Below are 18,210 nucleotides of genomic sequence, written 5' to 3'. Positions count from 1 at the left end.
AACTTTTCAAAAGCTGATTTCTACTCTTTGACGTGCTGGCATATGCATGTACAAATAAATACATACACAAACAATATATATATATATATATATGTATGTATATGTATATGTACATGTATATGTACGTATATGTATATGTATATACTGTGCACGCCTAGTATCGCTTCTGGTATATACATGGAGACATGTTCAGTGCTTTGCGCTCGGCAGGCTTTAGCAGGCTGTGGCTGGATTGCAGGGGCTGCCGAAGTACAAGGCAGGTGACGTCGCCGCGGCCAGCCTCGGGGGGCTGCTTACCGAGCGCGTTTACAGGCAGGCTTTCCAGTCGGCACGTCATGCAGGGTGACGTCTTGAGGGGCAAAACACCGCCCTGCAGAAACACCCAACACAGACAACCGTATTTCCAACTCATCTCCATTTCCGGCACGTGTTAAACGTGCAGACTCAGGCGGCAGACTCACAGTCAGCCAAACGAGTGCCTGTGCACGCAGATAGGTAAAAGCAATATTTGGGACGCCAGCAAGCTGGAGGCTGGTTGAAAACTTGGGTCAAACATAGGAGAAACAGGATTCTGTGAGATATTTGTTTGCTTGCTCTAAAAATAGAGGTTTCAAAGACAATTCCATGCTGCTATTGACTTTTTCTAACCTAGCAAGTTGCCTGAGCTTCAGCTGCTGGTTTGTATTGAGTTCGCCCTAGCCCAGCTCCCACTCAACCCAGCGAGGCCACCCCCATCCCCATCCCCATCCCCATCCCCATCCCCATCCCCATCCCCATCCCCTTCCCCATCCCCATCCCCATCCCCATCCCCTTCCCCATCCCCATCCCCATCCCCTTCCCCATCCCCATCCCCATCCCCTTCCCCATCCCCATCCCCATCCCCAGCCCCATCCCCATCCCCATCCCCATCCCCTTCCCCATCCCCAGCCCCATCCCCATCCCCATCCCCATCCCTTCCCTCTGCATCGCTGCCTGCAGGATCACGGCCCCTCATCGTGCACAGGGAGAGGACTTTTTTCTTTTAATTCCTTACATCCGCATTTCTTAATTTGCTGGTTTAAAAGTGAAGGGGAGAATTAAACGCAGACTAAACAATGACTGAACCTTTGCCGAAATCAATGCCTGTAAAGAGGAAATTCAATGTTATTCTCAGTGAAGGCTGCAGAACTAGGGACCGACAGCTATGATTTGCCCCCTTTTGAAGGACATACTAACATAAACTGGATCTAAAGGAATAACTTTACTTGCCATATTTCTTTGATTGCCAATACTATCCAATTTCCAAAGCAGCCAGATTTTGGGGTCACTGCAAGAAAACATAACAGAAGTGATGCCACAAGAAACGATGCTCTCTTAACTGCTTGCATTACGCATCTTTTCCAGCAGTGCTTTTATGAAGACTGATCAGACGTGCCCTTGCACAGCAGCTTCGGCGACACCCCCGAAACTCTTCACCAGTTTCCTAAAGTGCACAGAGGCAAGCTTTTAAATGGCCAGCGTCCATTGCCAATGTCCACATTTTTAAAAGTTCAGCTTTCCCAGAAACGCTAGCCCAAGACTACGCGGCGGTATCTGACCCTGCAATCTTGCTGACGGGAGCTTCTGACGCCTGCCTTTGAGCCTGGTCGTCCTGGGCCCTCTCCGAAATGAGAGGACAGAGCAGGGTGAACGGCATTTCACCTCTGCTCCTGAGTGGCAGCTCCTAGGAACCGAGGTCCTCTGCTCCCCAAAGAGTAGGATAAAAAGAATTGTGCTTGAAAGTCCTATTAAAAAAGTATTCTTTGATGTGATTTTTCACATTGCAATGTTTTCCTCTTTGTGGTGACATTCTGAATAAAATCAAACCAAACAACTACCAAACAAGCAAATCATAATTAGCCTTGATTTCCAAACCCCAAATCTCCAAAGCTCAATGACAGATTTTAGTTCAAGGAACTAATCTAAGATAATGGACATATAAGAGACCAAAAACAAAACCAAAGGCTCACATAGCCTACTGGAAAACTCATTTCAGTTTAGGAGAGCTATTCTTGTGATAGACTGATTTAATTTTGAACAAATATGGTCAGAGAGACTATTAACAAATTATTATCTACAGTTTCTTAACAAATGAAATAGCTACTGCCTCCAAAAAGTTTAGGTAAAGGTGAAGAAAACGAGAGAAAAAAACAATTTTATATAATCGATATACTAATGTCACTTTAACATTTGGGGCAAAGTCCTTCGCTGCATTCGCGATGGTCACTGCAGGACAAAGACTCCCAAAACTTTTTATTTTGATTACTGTTTTGAACCGATGCCGCTGCCAGCAGCGGTGACAGGTCCCACCGCCAGCAGAAGCGACCGCGGTGCTGTCACAGGAGGCACCAAGTCTCGGGCCTATGCCAGCCAAATAGGGATTTATCACAGTTTAGCAACCTCTGCTCGAAATTGTTCAAACCCTACTGCAAAATCCGCGTAGTGACAAAGAGCCTCCCGCGCTGGCACCATGCTGCAACATGCCAAACTCCCACGCCGCGGGCTAGATTATTCCTCTACAGTCAGTGGTATCTGGATTCCCAGATACGGAGAGATTCGACCCTCGGTTAACCTAAAGTATTTCCTCAGAATTCACAGAATATAAGGATGCTCTTGAGAGATTCAGAAAAATCTAGTAGAAAAATAAAAATGTTTAAAAAAGTAAATGGACCTTAAACACTCAATATGTGATATATGACTGTTATTAATTTTTTATGTTGTACACCCTCTATTATTATCTATTCTTATTAAGGCACCCAGCATCTTAGTATTGCATATACATTCTTCAAAATGTCTAAAAATAATCACGCATTTAAGATGAAGACCCTTAACATTCAAGCACCTAAAGACTGATGCCACATCCACAGAGTTTACCCAATGTGACAACCAGAAAGGGAATTCCCATAGCAATCCCAAGGGCTCAGTTCCTCTGAGCTTTCTCCCATCCTTTTTCTACAGAAACGAATGATCTGACACTGCTCTGGAAACCACCACAATATCGACCAATTTAACAGAGCAAATCCCACCACAGAGAAACTTTTCCAAATACTTTCACAGAGACCAAAGATAAGGTACCATATTTCACCCCAGTATCCTTCTAGTGTAGGATAACCACGTGTAGGAAAGCCAGTTCAGGGCAGCAAATATTAAACAAAGCAACAATAACAACAACAAAACCACAAACAAACAAATCGCCCTCAGAACCTAAACCTAACTGTTTATTCACTGAAAAGTACAGAATTTTAAAAGTTGTGGGAAACTATAAAGGTCAAACAAAAGAGATTTCAAAAAATTGTATCAAATGCAATTGCCAGTTCTGTGTTAATGTTCCTACTTTTCAAGGAAAAGATAATACTAACAAGGTATTTCCAAATGTTATATTAATAATCTTGCTGACTAATTAGCTGACGACATTAGGTCTAAACTCCTGCCCCATTTTCCACTTTTCCTGGCTCAGCGGGGATATCTATTTTCCTGTAAATACTCCTACTTTAAAATAAAAAGTATTAATGATAGTTTGGCTAATCAGTGGCTTGCGAGAAAGGTCAGCCAACAAAGTTACTAAATTGGTAACAAAGTACTTTTCTCTACACTTTTATTCATATCCTGAACTAGCCCTGTGGAGTGCTTCCTTTAAAATATTAGAGTCCGCTGAATATAAATTGTAATTTTCTGAGTAGGTCAGACCTTGCTGCTCTGTTCAGGTCTGTGGACTAAAACTGAGCAGTAATTTGGTTCCTGCGGGACTGAACTAACCGGATATTTCATCACTGGTTTCAACAGGAATGGAATTAGCGTTTTTGCAATGGGGCTTGTTCCACCTGCATTGTGATAAATGGGCTTCTTCCTCTAACCTGGGCAGGTCTGGAGCCGGGGCTTCGTTACTTTTGCCAGAATAACACGGAACTTTTTCAATAAACGGGAAAAAGATATGTTTCCACTCCCATCAGATTCACAAAGAATTAAAAATAGCATTTTCTGGACAAAGAGCTGTCGTTACTATGACGCAGCTGTGAAAATGCACGTTGGGCAAATTCACTCTACATTTCTCCCACGGAAACTATTGCATCATATGGAGAATAACCCTTACACAAATTCGCTGCGAAACTCAGAGATGGGGAATTAGAATCTCTCAGATTTAGAATCAGCTCTGGCACAACTCAGAAAACAGGAATAGGCAATGCCCAGCGGTCTGATCTCTAAGAGTGCAAACAAATTCACATAATACCGACAAACGCCCTTAAGAAGTGCACTTCTGGAACAAGTTCACACCTATGTGATTGCAAGTGGCTGGGGAGTCGCCAGAAGTTATATCTAATGGTAGAGTAATACAGATACGCAATGAACTCCCAAACTTCCAGCCAGATTCTGCACACCTTATTCACGTGAACATTTCTGCTGTACTTAAGGCCAGTTCCTCACATCTTATTCACATGGACGGTTTAACTTCATTTGAAGTAGGTACTTGAGTACAGTAGAAGTAATGCAGCACTCCTGAGCTACTGCTTGCATACACCAGTGTTTCAGAAACCCAGAGCATTGCATACCGGTATTTTGAGAGACTTTTCTATCATGTTGCTGTATGTATTTACAGCAAAGAACACAAGTTGGCCATAACTGTACATTTCCAACTTAAAAACAAACCAGCAGTGATGATACGCACAAAACTGTTCTTTCTCTGGAAAGTCCTCTTGACAAAATCTTGCGCTATAACAGCTAAAGTCAAGTCTACTGAATCGCTTAATAAATGACCCCTCTGTAATATTCACTAACGATAGCAGTTATTGGATTGCTAGGACACACTTTCAGAGACAGAACACTTTCCAGAGGTCACATTTTACATTAAGAGAGCTGTTATCCGTACCATAAAAACTAGCATTTTTTTTTACTGTTAATACAGTGAAGAGATCCACGAAGCAATTTCTAAGTCTCAGACAAGTCTTTTAAACCAGGTACAAATACAGCGTTTACATCAATGACAATATCCAGGAAACACAAAGGAGCACTGATAATTCAGCAGCATCATCCTTTCTGTTTTCCTATATACAGTCACGATGGAATATGTCTGGGATTTACCTGGCCTTTTTTCCTTTTCCATCTGTAGGAAGAACTTCAGTATAACGAATGAGTGAATAAAAATAAACGCATGATGAAAGATTCACTACAACATAATGAGCACCACGTGCTGAACCAGATATCAACTACTTGACATACAATCATGAAGTAAGCTAAAAGAGTATTTATTTATTTAAAATAGTATCTGTTAAACAGCTCCAAAGTAAATGTGGATCATTCCACTTATTCGATTCCTTCTCAGTATTATTAATGCTACCAATAATACTGCTGATAATGATAATAATCCCTATCAGTTAGGTGCTACCCAGGTTGAAGCACGTCACCCGTCACAGATCAGAGATGATGGATCCACTTTTGTTTCCTGCAGTGCAAAGTAACGCTACCACCCACTCGGCCTCAGGTCAGCACAGTGAAACAGCAAACGAGAACTCATCGCAACACACATTACATGTAACAGTTAAATATTCTGAACATTTCCAAAGGCAATCATCCCCAAATGACTCCAGTGAGTTCCCAATGCAGAAGGAAAAGGAAGTTTCCTACACAAGGAAAGAAAAATAACTCAATGTAAGCCAAAAACGATCTCTTTTAATACAAAATTCCATTCTCATAAAACAAAGTTATTTCCACTGAATAAACAGATTTCCTCACTCTTTGCAGGTGAGATTGCTGCCTACAGTATATTGAGATGCTCTTGCCTTTCTGGAGTTTAAATAAAATACAAACATCATTTATAATTGACTTTACTATGTTTTGATACAGCAAATGAACACTTGGGGACCTGTTGACATTGCCAAGCGTCTACACCACTCTCACTAGGGGTTGTACTTTAACCTGATTTATATAACTCCACGCATTACCTGCGTGCACTGTTATCAATGTAATTATAATGATTATCATAAGAAGGAGCTAGCCTTTGCACTTTGATGTTTATTATTTTTTAACATGTGCATGCTTTTCTAATATCCATTAGAAAAAAAAAAAAAAAGATTAGTGCTGAATGCATTTGTCATAAAACACTATCAACCCAAAAGAGGAATCTGGGAATTTCAAATGCGTACTATTTTTACCAATAACGCAGAGATGATGCTGGATGTACAGACATTGGGAACTGTCCCTCCATCTCAGAATACATTAGCTATTACCAAGGCTCAGGAAATTATTTCTATTCTGTCACACCCAGATGCCTCTCCAAGACAGATAGACAAAAAAGCCTGCAATAAGCATACTTGCTGAAGCTATAAATAGGGACACTTGGGGTGAAAACAAGCATTCATGTTTTCATCTCCATTAAAATACATTGTGCTGGGTGAACTCAAGTTGTTACACAAGAGGAAGGAAGGCTCGCTGCTTCTGATGTGACCCCCACACCGTGTGCAAAAACCGGCTCTGCCCCACTCTGCAAAGGTGCAAGCCGTTCTTAGTTCGCGAACGACAACCAGAAGAAGCGGCCGGGGGGAGGGGGGGGGTGTACCTTTTTAACGCAGTGGAAACATTTTGCAAATCACCTGGATAAAGTTCCGATATAACTATTCCTGTAAGACAAATTATATATCTATATTTGGAGATATATATCTATATTTGGAGATATATATATATATATATATATTTGGATATATATATATATATTTGTGTGTGTGTGTGTGTATATATATATATATATATTTGGAGATATATGTATATTTGATATTTCTATATAAAGCCCCCCGTCTGGAGGTCTGTAGGGTGGTCCCCCCGGCTGCGGCGGGGCTCCGCGGCTGGGTCCCGCGGGGGGGGCGGCTCCGCGCCCCGCCGCGCCCCGCCGCGCCCCGCCGCCGCCAGCGCTGGAGCTGCGGCGCCACCTGGCGGCCGACGGCGGCGCCGGGCGCCTCCGGCGTGGTTGGCGGGGGGGGGGGGTGGAAGCCGGCCCGACCGTCTTTGGTTTCGCGCTGATGTGCGCGGGGCGCGCAGCAAGGCGCGGTGGAAGCTATCGGGGTCCTGGTGCGGATTGCGTCGCTTTTTTTTTTTTTCCCCCCCAAATAATTTTTCCAAATAGCAACGCTCTTTGCTTCGCCCTCCCGCCCCCGTTTCACGGCTCGCTGCGCCTCTGAGCAGCCATAGCGAGGCCGCCTCTGCTCCTGGCAGGCAGCAGGGCCAGAGGTCCTGCAAGAAACGCCAAGAGAAGAGACGCGGTCTTAATTCTGGCTGCCTATTTTTAACTACGCGGGAAGTGCCCGAACTACAGTGCAGCGTGGGAATACAGATTGTAAATCGGATTTTTAAAAGTCTCAGGTGGCATCCTGGCAAGAGAAGCTGTACAGGGTTTTCCTCTGTTAACATCACAGTGCATTGAACTGTTATTAATAAAATAGCTTTCAAGGTTAAGGTGGCGAAGGAAATCTCGGTAGGGGAAAGCTGAAGTTTAAGGTTCAAGCTTTGTATTCCTATATATATATATATGTGCATATATATATATATATATGTGCATTTTTTTCAAAATGTTTTATTAGGAAAGCTATACCAGACGCATCACTGTACAATGATTAAACATTACCTTTACAATTTATATTCACTTGAAATTACAGAATAAATATATGCACATCGTTGTACCTTTGTGTGTGTGTGTGTGTGCGTGTATGTGTGTATGAGAGAAAACATTAAAAGTGCTTCCTACAAAGCTGTTAGTGATAGGTGCCCAGTAGCTTTTTTCTCCCCCCCTCCCCCCCTTTTTTTTTTTTATTTTCCTGCATATATGCATGTTGCTTTTATCAAGAAAGTGCGGATGTCCTCCAGAAAAACCATGGCGGCATGAGGAAGTGTCACCGAGCATCCCCTAGGTGTGTGTGCCACGTGGCGGCATCCTCCGGGCTTGTCGGCCCCGGGTGCCCCCCGCGGGTGGGATCCCCCCGGGGCGCGGGGCAATCACTGCCCGGCACTGCCCGGGGGGGCGCGGCGCGGGGCCTCCGGCAGGGGAGGGTGAGTGCGAGGGTGAGTGCGAGTGTGCGTGCGAGAGAGGGAGAGCGACAAGAGCGAGACATTCGAGCAAGACCCTCCCCTCCCTTCCCTCTTGCAGTTTCCAGGCATGCAGCAAACTGCCTTCGTTTGCTTCTTTTGCATTTTTAAGTAAATGTACAGAATCTGTGCCATGACGGGCAAGAAGAAAGCAAGCCACAAAATGCCATCTTCCCTCCCCCGCCCCTCCAAGGGGAAATATAAAGGAAGTTTACTGTCAACGGAAAAGGGGGAGGGGGGGAAGAAAAAAAAAGAAAAAAAGAGAGAGAGACACATAGAATTTACTTAATCAGGATCAGTACAAAGATCCCCGATAATAATAATAATAATAATAATATACCTTAGACATGGCACAGTCAAAGTCTCAGTTTCAGTATAAAAAATAATGATTGATTAACATCTGCTGGCAAAAGTCTGCGAAGGCACTTCATCGATCCGGGATCCGGGAGCGGCGGCGGCCGCGCGTGGCGGGGGCGGCCGGGCCCCGCGGGCGGCCGGGCCGGGGCGCCGGGGCGGTCAGAACCGGTAGGTGGTCTTCTCCAGGACTTCGAGGTAATCCGGCTTGGTTTGGAGTTTGGCCCTTAACTCGAGGTATTCGCTTGTGGGGGTTTGGTGGTCTGAGAAGCCCTTTCCGGCGGCGAAGAGAAGGGTTTCTTTGAGCCTGGCGTCCTGCTGGAGGTCCGGGTATTGCATGCCAGGGGGATGGACGTGCAGTTCCTTCAGCTTGGGCACGGTGCCGTAGAGGCAGTCCACGAAGCCCACGGCGCAGGGCGGCGGGCGGTCGCGGTCCCGCGGGGCTCCCCCCGCCGCCCCGACCCCGGCCCCGGCCCCGGGGGCTCCGCCGCCCGCCGCCAGCCCGCCGCCCGCGGGGTGCTGGGGGTTGCCGGTGACGATGGTGTTGAGCTGCGAGCTGGACACGGCCAAGCTCCACTCCTGCTCCTTCTCCAGCAAAGTGCGGTAGTGGGAACCGGGCTCCGGCCCGGCGGCGGGGGCGAAACGGGGGGGGCCGCCGCCCCGCAGCAGCTCGGCCGCCTCCTCTCCACCGCCGCCCGCCCCCGCCGTCCCCGCCACCACCACCTCCTCCTCCTCCTCCTCCTCCTCCTCCTCCTCCTCCCGCGGCTTGTAGATGGGGTTGTTGCACATCTGGGTCACCGGGTGCGGGATGTAGTCGTAGACGTGGCCCGCCGGCGGCCCCTTCTCGGGCGAGCGCTCCCCCCCGCCGCCGCCGCCGCCGCCGCCGCCGCCGCCCCCCTCCTCGAAGAGCCGGTGGCAGCGCAGGGCGACGCCGCCCAGGTCGGCGGTGCCCTCCGGGCGCGGCCCGCGCAGCGGCCGCTTGCGGCGGCGGCGGCGGCGCAGCACGAACGCGAAGAGGCCGGCGGCCACGCAGACGGCGGCGAAGAAGAGCACGAGCAGGCTGAGGATGAGCACGGAGAGCGGCACGGCGGCGGCGGCCGGCGGCGGCAGCTCGTAGGCGGCGGCGCCGGTGGCGGCGGGCGGCGGCGGCGGCGGGGCGGCGGGCGGCGAGGCGGCGGCGGCGGCGGCGGCGGGGCGCAGCGCGGCCGGGCACAGAGCCGCCAGGTCGAGGCCGCGCAGGTCGCGGCGCGCCAGGCGCTCGGGGCTGGCGCACAGCACCTCGCCCACCACGCTGACCGAGCTCAGCGCCTCCAGCCACTGCTTCAGCGGCACCAGGTCGCACGTGCAGTCCCACGGGTTGAGCTTCAGGTCGATCTGCACGATGGCGTGCAGGTGCTCCAGCACCCCGGCCACCGGCAGCGCCAGGAAGTGGTTGTTGCGTAGGTTGAGCCGCGCCAGCGAGGTGCCGGCGAAGGCGTCGGTGGGCAAGGTGCGGAGCAGGTTGTCGTTGAGGAAGAGCAGCTTCAGGTTGGGCATGAGGCTGAAGGCCGCCGGCTGGATTTCCCTGATCAGGTTGTACTCGAAGTACAGGTAATGCAAACTCTGCAAGCCCCGGAACATGCCCGGGGTGAGCCGCTCGATGTCGTTGCCGTTCAGGTACAGGCTCTTGAGATTAGGCAGGTTAAGAAAAGCCCCGTCCTGCACATAGGAGATGCGGTTGTTCCCCAGGTGTAAGAGATCCAAAGAGGAAAAATTCCAGAAATCTGAGCGGTAGATTTTCTGTATCAAATTCCCGCTCAGGTACAACTTCTTGGCATTCAAGGGCCTGGGCAGGAGCTCAGAAATGTTGTGAAACCCTCGCTCCTTGCAGTTGACCGTCAGGCCCAGGTCGTTGATGTGCAAACTGCAAGAGCACCCAGTAGGGCAGATGATGGGGATTGGGGGCCTGGTCTGGTAGGCAGCGATGGGAGGTTGGTTCGGCCCGGGATACAGGCCGCGGGATGTCGGGGGAGGTCTGGGCGCCCTGGGCTGCTTGGTGGGTTTGGGCTGCTTATTGGATGTTTTGTACTCAACAGAGGAGGCGGTGAAATGGAAGGAGGACAGCATGGAGGAAGGCTTCGTGGGCCACGCGTTCTCCTTGCTAGAGGGCAGCTGAGGGATCCCCAGGCTGGCTTCTACCTCGGAGTCAGACAGCATGGGGCAGAGCTTACTTCTTTTGATCTCCCTCAGGTCCTTGCCGTGGAAGTGGAAGGGGGTCTCGCAGGTGATGTCCCCCACCAGGGCGGTGTAGGGGATGCGCTCCAGCCAGCTCTTTAGCTGCACGATCTCACAGGTACAGTTCCACGGGTTCTCCTCCAGCTGGATCTCCATCAGGCTCCGGCCAATATGGTCCAACATCCCGCGGTAGGAAAGGACTTTTAACCTGTTCCCGCGCAAGTCCAAATGGGTTAAGGACACAGATTTAAATAGGTTGGTGGGAAGCATGGGGATGAGATTGTCATTTAGGATAAGGACCCTCAATTTACTTAGGTTTCGAAATGCCCCACTTTCAATCCGTTTAATGACATTGTAATCTGCCTGCAGATATTCCAGACTTTCCAAACCCAGGAAAGTGTCGTTTCTGAAAATGTCCAATTTGTTTTCGTGCAAATACAACCTCTTCAGAGCTCGGAGCCCATTAAAAGCGCCGGTCTGAATGTCCTGCAGTGCATTGTTCCCAAGGTTAATAGACACAGCGTTGTTCAAGTGAAGAAAACTGTTGGTGTACAATTTCCTCATGGAATTCCTCTGCAGATAAAGTTTAAAAGGTCTTGACCATGACTCTGTTATCTGACTAATATTTATAAATCCTTTGTTGTCGCAATGTATATGGAAAAGGCTCTCCTTCACTTCACAGTAACATGGATCAAAGCAGGGCTCATCGAGTTCCTCCGAGTCCTCTATCAAGGGAATTGGTGTAGTCCATGCTAGAGCAATTGTGCTTAGAAGAATTATCCACAACATCCTTCCTCTGTGAAGAGTCTCTGCCGAGGAAGGTTTCATCATTTGTTGATGTTTAGAAAACTGCAACAGTGGGGGGGGAGGGGGAGGGGGGAAAAAACACGCAGATTTTCAGTATTTCACTCATGTCCCACTCTTTTTAATAACCCTCTACCTGCTCGACTTTTGTTAGGCTCCTGGAAAGTTCAGCCGTTGTTGGGTAGACGTTCAAAACAAACTCTAGGGGTGTCTGATGTGCCAGCCTGGCCCTGATTTATACTTCAGACATGTTAAAAGGTTTAATCATGCCATACCAGCCTCCCTTCCCCCCTCCTCCGTTTGGTGAATGCCATCTCTAAGGAAGGCAGCACATGCAGATCATACAACAGTGTGAACAGGCAGGCTAAACGTGTTGCATCGTTACATGTTTTTCACCATATGACCAGTGTTTAGAGCTGCACATATTTCATACTTGTGTGCAATTTTAGCTTTATAGACATCATAACCCGCATTGACTACAGGGGGAAATATCAGCGGATAGATTTCTCCAGTGTCGCACTACATCTTTCATACACATGCAAACTCCCAAAGTTATTGAATTTCAGTCGCTGAATCTCTCTCCCTCCCAGCTCCATATATCCACATGTAAGCTCAAAGGAATGTGCAAGGTTGCTGATGTCCCTGGCAAGACGTTTTCTCTTACGATTACCCACAATATCTTTAAAACAGCAAATGGTTATCAGCCCTCATTTAAAAGAAAACCTTCCCCTTTCAAATACAGTGATGAATTAATGCAACTGGTATATTGTCAGATAAATACATACTACATATTAGTCATTTTAGCTGATTAAAGCATTTAGAGATGATTAATCTTTCTAAAGCACATGCCCATGCGATCAGCAGATCTAAAGGGAAGTGACAGCTAAAGAGGCACCCAGGGTTGAAATGCTCAGCCTGGCTTGGATTATGGTGTTTTGCGCCCCCAAGACCAAGCAGGAGACCCGGTTAAAAAGCTGAAAGTGGAAGAAAAATACCTTGACACTTACCAGCTGATAAATTATCTATCCTACTATATACGTTTCCGAGTGAAGACACCATTCTTCTCCAATCAGATGAAAATACTGTACTAATAAGATGTAGCTCCTTCAACATATGGTTTCACCCTTCCTTTCACTAGATATTTTAAATGTATAGGCACAGAGAAATGCTAAGGATAGTAATAATAACGATGGTGGTGCAGCCTTCCTTGAATCACTGAAATGCCCATTAAAATTATTCAGAGCGATCGCTGCTTTTAGTCTGAATCTTGCCATAGAAAAGGACCTTTTTGCCTTCCTCGTGCAAGAACTAGAAAATTTTGCCCCCCATCCAGAAACTTAAGCAGAAAGATGCATTTAGGGGAGAGAAATGGGAAGGGGAAAGAAATCCTTAGCATCAACTTGCAAATGAAACCCTCCCCTGTGGGAAAAGAGGAGATGGTTAAAAGCATGAAAAGAGAAATACCGTCTGCAATTAAAATCAGGATCTAATTGGGAAGAAGGGAGAGAGATGAGAGCTATATTGCAGCATCAGTCTCTCTGTCTCCTTTGCAAAATATTAGCCACTTAAGTTCTTTCTCTTCTGCAAGGGCTGTAATAAAAAAAAATGAAAAAAATAAAAAGGATTATTATACCGTCTTTTTGGAAGAGGGGATGTCTTTGACCCTAGCCGGAAACAAAAGGATCCAGAAAGCTTGTACTTACCGGTTTGCAGGAGAGATTTTAGCACATCGTTACCAAAAAAAAAAAAAAAGGGGGGGGGGGAAGGGGAAAAAAAAGCTCGAGTTTAAAGATTGCTGGTTTCTCTCTGTCTCTCCCTCTCTGTGTCTCTCTCTCTCCCTCTCTCTCTACTCCTGCTGAAGCTGAGGCAAAAGGAGAAAAAAAAAAAAAAAAAAAAGAAGCAAGCCTGAGACGTGCTGGGAATGCAATGAGCCCCTCAATGATCTTCTTTAGGATGCAGAGCTGCTGTTTGGCACACTCGATGGAGGAGGGCGGCGAGGGGCTGCTGCAGGCTCCGCGCCGCCGCCTCCCCGGCCCCGGCCCCGGCCCCGGCTCCGGCCGCGGCAGCGGGGAGCGGGCGGGCTCGGGCGCGGCGGCGGAGCTCGGGCTGCTCTCCTTCTCCGCGCGTGTGTGCGTGTGTGTGTGTGTGCGTGTATGTGTGTGGTGTTGTTGTTGCCCTGGATCAGGCTTTTCCACGTCATGAAAATGAGCTTCAAGAAGGGGAACAAATGAAGGGGGCGCGCTTGGCACCAGGTCGGGGGCGCGCATTTGGGAAGCCCTGACTATACATTCCCCCCCCCCCCGCTTTTTTTTTTTTTTTTAAGAGGGAAGGAGGGGGCTGGTTCGCGGAGAGGAAGGGAAGTGGGAAATGAGCAGATGAAGGAGGAAAAAAACCAAGAAGAATCAGAGAGGAAGAAGCCGCCGGGATGGGTCACAATTTACCCCCCTCCGCCACCGCCACCCCCCCGCCGGCCACAAAAAATAACCCCAAATCTCTTAAGGAAATCAGAGACGCCCTGACTGCAAACGCCGCCGAGCTGCGGGGCCGCGGCCGGTGCGCGGCCGCGGAGGGCACCGCGCGGGCTGCGCCGAGGAGGCAGCGAGCAGCGGCCGTCCCGGCCCCGCGCATCGCCTGCTCTCCTCCCTCCTGCCTCCCTCCTTCCCCGCTGTCCGGCTGCCGCGATGCAGCAGCCGCCGCCCGCCCCGGCCGGCGGAGCCGGAGCCGTCGGGGAAGCGGCCCCGTCGCATCCCGCCGCGGCGCGGACGGGCGGCGGAGGCGTGCGCGCAGGCGGAAGGCAGCGCCGCCGACCCCAGCTCCCGCCTCGGGAGCCGCAGCAGGTAACTGGGCAGCGCGGAGCGGGGCGGGGGCGGCCGATCCGCGGCGGGGCGCGCAGCGGCCGGGCGGCGCGAGGCTCGCGCGGGTTCGCACCTGGCGCAAAGTTGCGCCGCGGCCGGGTGAAGCTGCCGGGGGCAGCGGCGGGGACGCCCCGAGGTCGCGTCCGCGCTCGTCACCCCCCCCCACCTCCGCCGGCGCGCACCCGTGCACGCACCCCGCACCCGTGCGCGCATATCCCGGCGCACACGCGCGCGCATTCCCACCCGCGCGGCCCGGCCCGCTGCGCGCACCGCGGAAAGGGGTTGCGCCCTCTACCTCCCCGCGGGCCCCCGCGGCAGCTCTCGCTTTAAACCACGAGTCTTCTTCCCAAACGCCAGGGAAATTGGCCGGGGGGAAAAAAAAAATGGGAAAAAAAAAGTTGCGAGGCGAAGCTGCAGCCAGTCGGGCCGCCCTCGGCCCGCCGCCGCCCCGACGGCTCCCGCGGGCAGCCGCGCTCCCTGCGCGCCCCGCTGCGCGCCCCGCTGCGCGCCCCGGGACGCGCCCGTATTTCCCAGCCCCGAAGCGCTCCTCTGCCCGTGCAATGTGGACGCATCGCTCCCTCTTAATTAAACTGCTGCATCATTCATTTTCTGACGCGGGAGCAGCGCGGGGTACCGAGGCAAAACGCACCTCGCACCCCCCCCCCCAAAAAAAAAAAAAAAGCTGGGCAAAAGGGGAAATCAAAGCAGTTTGCTCTTTTAACAAGTAAAAGGGAAGAGACAGCTTGCACAAGTCCCTCCTTCAGAGCGGCTTTAGCAACAACACATCAGAGCTTTGGGAAACGGTGACAAACGACCCAGAAATCCGAGCCCGCCCCCCCTCTCCCCCCCCCTTTCTACCTCTCCGTACATTTCGGGAGGCGCGCTGCGCCCCCGCGCACTGCCGCGGCGGTACCTATGGGCGCGGAGGGGCAGGGCCGGCCGCGGCTTGCCCGGCGCAGCTCCGGCCGGGCGCAGGCGAGCTCTCCCCGCCGTGTGACCTCCATCGTGCCCCGACCTTGCACTCGCACTTGCCCCGGCCCGCAACTTTCAGCGATGCCACCGAGGCCGTCCGTGATCCTTGTGGGGGCTTCTGCCTCCAAGTTTGGCAGATGAACTAGGGAAAAGAGGAAGGAGGGCGACTGGGGGGGGGGGGGGGAGGGAGGGAAGGGATGGTCCTTGAATGCAAATAAGCGAGGGCTGCATGGCTCCTACGGGAGCGCAGTCCCCAGCAGCGGCAGCCAAACCTGCCGGCCGGCAGTGCCAGGCCGGAGTGTGCAAGGACACCCCGTCGGTGTCGGCCCCCGGCCCGACCCTGCCGCCTGCCCTAGCCGGGGTGTCGCCGGGGCAGTGTCTGCCTGCAGCCCCCCGGGGGCACAGCTCCCCGCACGCCCTCTGGCATCCTTCAGGCATCCACAGATTTGCAGAAGGGATGAGGAAACCACCCTAGAGAGGTGACTCTCCCTGGGTCTGGCCAGGTCTTAAGACCGTGTCCGCTTGCCCTCCCTCGCCACAACACGGCCACAGCCCCGGGGCCTTCCCCGCCGTCTCCCTCCAGCGCAAGCGGGGCTCGTCTCTTCTCTGTCCCTGCGCGATCTGCCGACAGAACCTGCTGGGAACGGGCTCTGTGTGAGCGTGATTGGCAGCAGCTCTGGCTAAGGGTATGGCGGACTGATGTAACCGAGATTAGGACGTCACTCGGTTATTAATAATAATTATTAGTATTGGCAAGTGAGCTATTTCCTTGCAAAATCCCATCCTAGAGCTGCGGAGTCAGGGAAGATGCATGTCATCTGGCCTGGGAGGCTGGCAGGTGCCCCGCTGCCTGCCTCTTCCCAGCCTCAGCTGTAATTACTAGCATGTGTCTTCCCTCCCTGCTCCCTGCCCCCCCAGTCTTGCAAAAATCAGGGAGAGAAGAGCCACGGACAACTTTTGTGACAAACTAGACTAGAATACTTGAACAATTATTGCACCTTTCCAAAAGCATCATTACAGCATCACATTTCCACTGGAGGCAACCATTCCCCCCACTGCAGTCATTGTAACGCAGTCATTTAATGCTTCATTCAATCTGCAGTGTAAACCAACTCGTTTCCTTTTTAATAGAAGTGGCAATGGCTGAGAGAAAGAGGGAGTTTTCTACCAAAGCTCTTGCCACCTGTCTAGAAAGAAATATTCTGATCTTTAATAGTCTTTTCTGTCGTGAGCAATCTATGGTAAGAGCGAAAACAATAACTAGTGCAAGGACAAGGGAAACTCCGTTGTAATTATTACAGATGAGAGCTGCTTTCCAGCTTTCTCTATATTTTGTTAAAACTACAGCAGTTCAGAGGTTCTGGATTTGAGTGTTTTAGGGATACAGGCAGCGCCTGGGCTGTGGCTGCATTTCTGCCTGAAAGCTCCTCCAAAGCCTGCTCCTGCTGTTTGTGCACACCCCGGCACTCTGAGCAAGGAGCGCGCAGAAGGACTCAAGCTGAGATTTATCAGGCCAGGTGAACATGCGGGAACCCAAACGTGGGAGGGGGAGCACCAGCCGGCTGCGATGCTGATTAATCCGTGACGCAAAGCCCACATGCTTGGGAAAGCTGCCAGGCGGGTGCTGGGGGGAAGTTGCTTGCGCGCCCCTGCCGGGGTGCAGAGCAGGCCCAGGGCTGCGCGGCCCGCCGAGGCCCGGCTCCGGCTCCTGCCTGGGGGCTGTTGTCTGTGCAACGTGGGAATCCTCGATTCGGGAGAAAAGGCCGGAGCGCTGGGCGATGGAAAACACAGCGCTGTCATTCCTCAGCACGCAGAGAGTGGTCCTGGGCAGGAACTGCTCACGGCTACGAAGGCTGCAAGAGGCAGTCGTATGGTAATGCCGTCAGTGAGTTGGGGCTGGGTTCAAAGCAGAGCCCGGCAGAGAAGGGCTCAAAATCCCATTACCGATCCCTTGACCCCTCTTCTGTCCTCATGAAATTTCTATTTGGTGGTGTGTTAAGATAAATATATTTAAAATTGAGATCCCTTTGCTTTTTTTTTTTTTAAGAAAAAGACCTTTCCGATGTTTTTTGTTTTGTACATTATACATTGTTCAAACAGAGACATTTTAGTGTCTTTGAGAATGTAGATAGAGGAAAACCAGAACAGATTGTCTTCTCTGCATAGCAGTTAGTAAAACAGTTTATGCAGCTTAACCTGCTTTATTTTTCCCTATTTCTTCATTCACGTATCAAACACAGAGATAAAGAACGAAAGTATCAGATGGAATTTATCTACACTTCTACTCTGGAAAATAACTTTCCTGTTACATCTGAGTCATATTGTCCCAAAACTGTTTTAGGAACACAATTTCTGTTGCTATCTTATTGACAGTTCAGACCCATTTCAAGCAAACACAGGTTTGACGCAAAGGACTGTCCTGCCCCCCTCACGTCAGTGCAAAGGTTTCCACTGACTTCAGTACGATCAGATTTGGACTGTATGAATCCAGGCCAACCTGTAACCTTTCTTCTGACTTCAAGAGGAATTGCAAAAGGCCCTAAATTGCTTCCTGCCTGTTACTGGTTGCTCAGCTGAAGGCTAGTATACTTTTCCTATACAATCCTGGCATTTGACACAGGCACAGATCATTTGAATGGTGTAAGCATTTGTGAATACACATGAACGGAGGAAATGGAGAATTTTAAACGGGGATTTTCAATGAGCCAGAGAATCCTTGGGGCTGGAGAACTTGTTAGGTCAAACTGACGTTCCTGGCCACAATGTCTGCTATTAGTCACTTCATTATCAGTTATATATTGACCTACGCAATAGCGGTTGATTGTTCCCAAGGCACATTCACTATAACTGACGCATGCAGTATATCATTTTTCTATGAAAATAAGAAATAACAATGCATGTTAATGCAAGTTAAATGATCACATAA

At 50.3% G+C, this 18,210-nt stretch overlaps 1 protein-coding gene across 3 annotated transcripts; it reads right to left on the bottom strand.

The window, feature by feature from the left end:
* Window positions 1-8,601: 8,601 nt before the first annotated feature.
* Window positions 8,602-13,481, bottom strand: SLITRK3 (SLIT and NTRK like family member 3). Of its 3 annotated transcripts, none has more exons than XM_068954390.1 (2): window positions 12,465-13,481; window positions 8,602-11,502 (listed from the first exon to the last, which is right to left on the bottom strand). In XM_068954390.1, exon 2 carries the CDS (start codon window positions 11,482-11,484, stop codon window positions 8,602-8,604), a length of 2,883 nt encoding a protein of 960 aa, XP_068810491.1. In that variant the 5' UTR covers window positions 11,485-11,502; window positions 12,465-13,481. The 3 variants fall into 3 exon arrangements, with proteins under 3 accessions (XP_068810491.1, XP_009666871.2, XP_068810492.1); XM_009668576.2 differs by having other exon boundaries at window positions 8,602-13,047; window positions 13,161-13,481; XM_068954391.1 differs by having other exon boundaries at window positions 13,161-13,481.
* Window positions 13,482-18,210: the final 4,729 nt, after the last annotated feature.

The sequence above is a fragment of the Struthio camelus genome, chromosome 9 (assembly GCF_040807025.1).
Source record: "Struthio camelus isolate bStrCam1 chromosome 9, bStrCam1.hap1, whole genome shotgun sequence".
NCBI classification, from domain to species: domain Eukaryota; kingdom Metazoa; phylum Chordata; class Aves; order Struthioniformes; family Struthionidae; genus Struthio; species Struthio camelus.
Note: the sequence above shows the minus strand (reverse complement) of the source record. Positions and strands in the feature narration are given on the sequence as shown.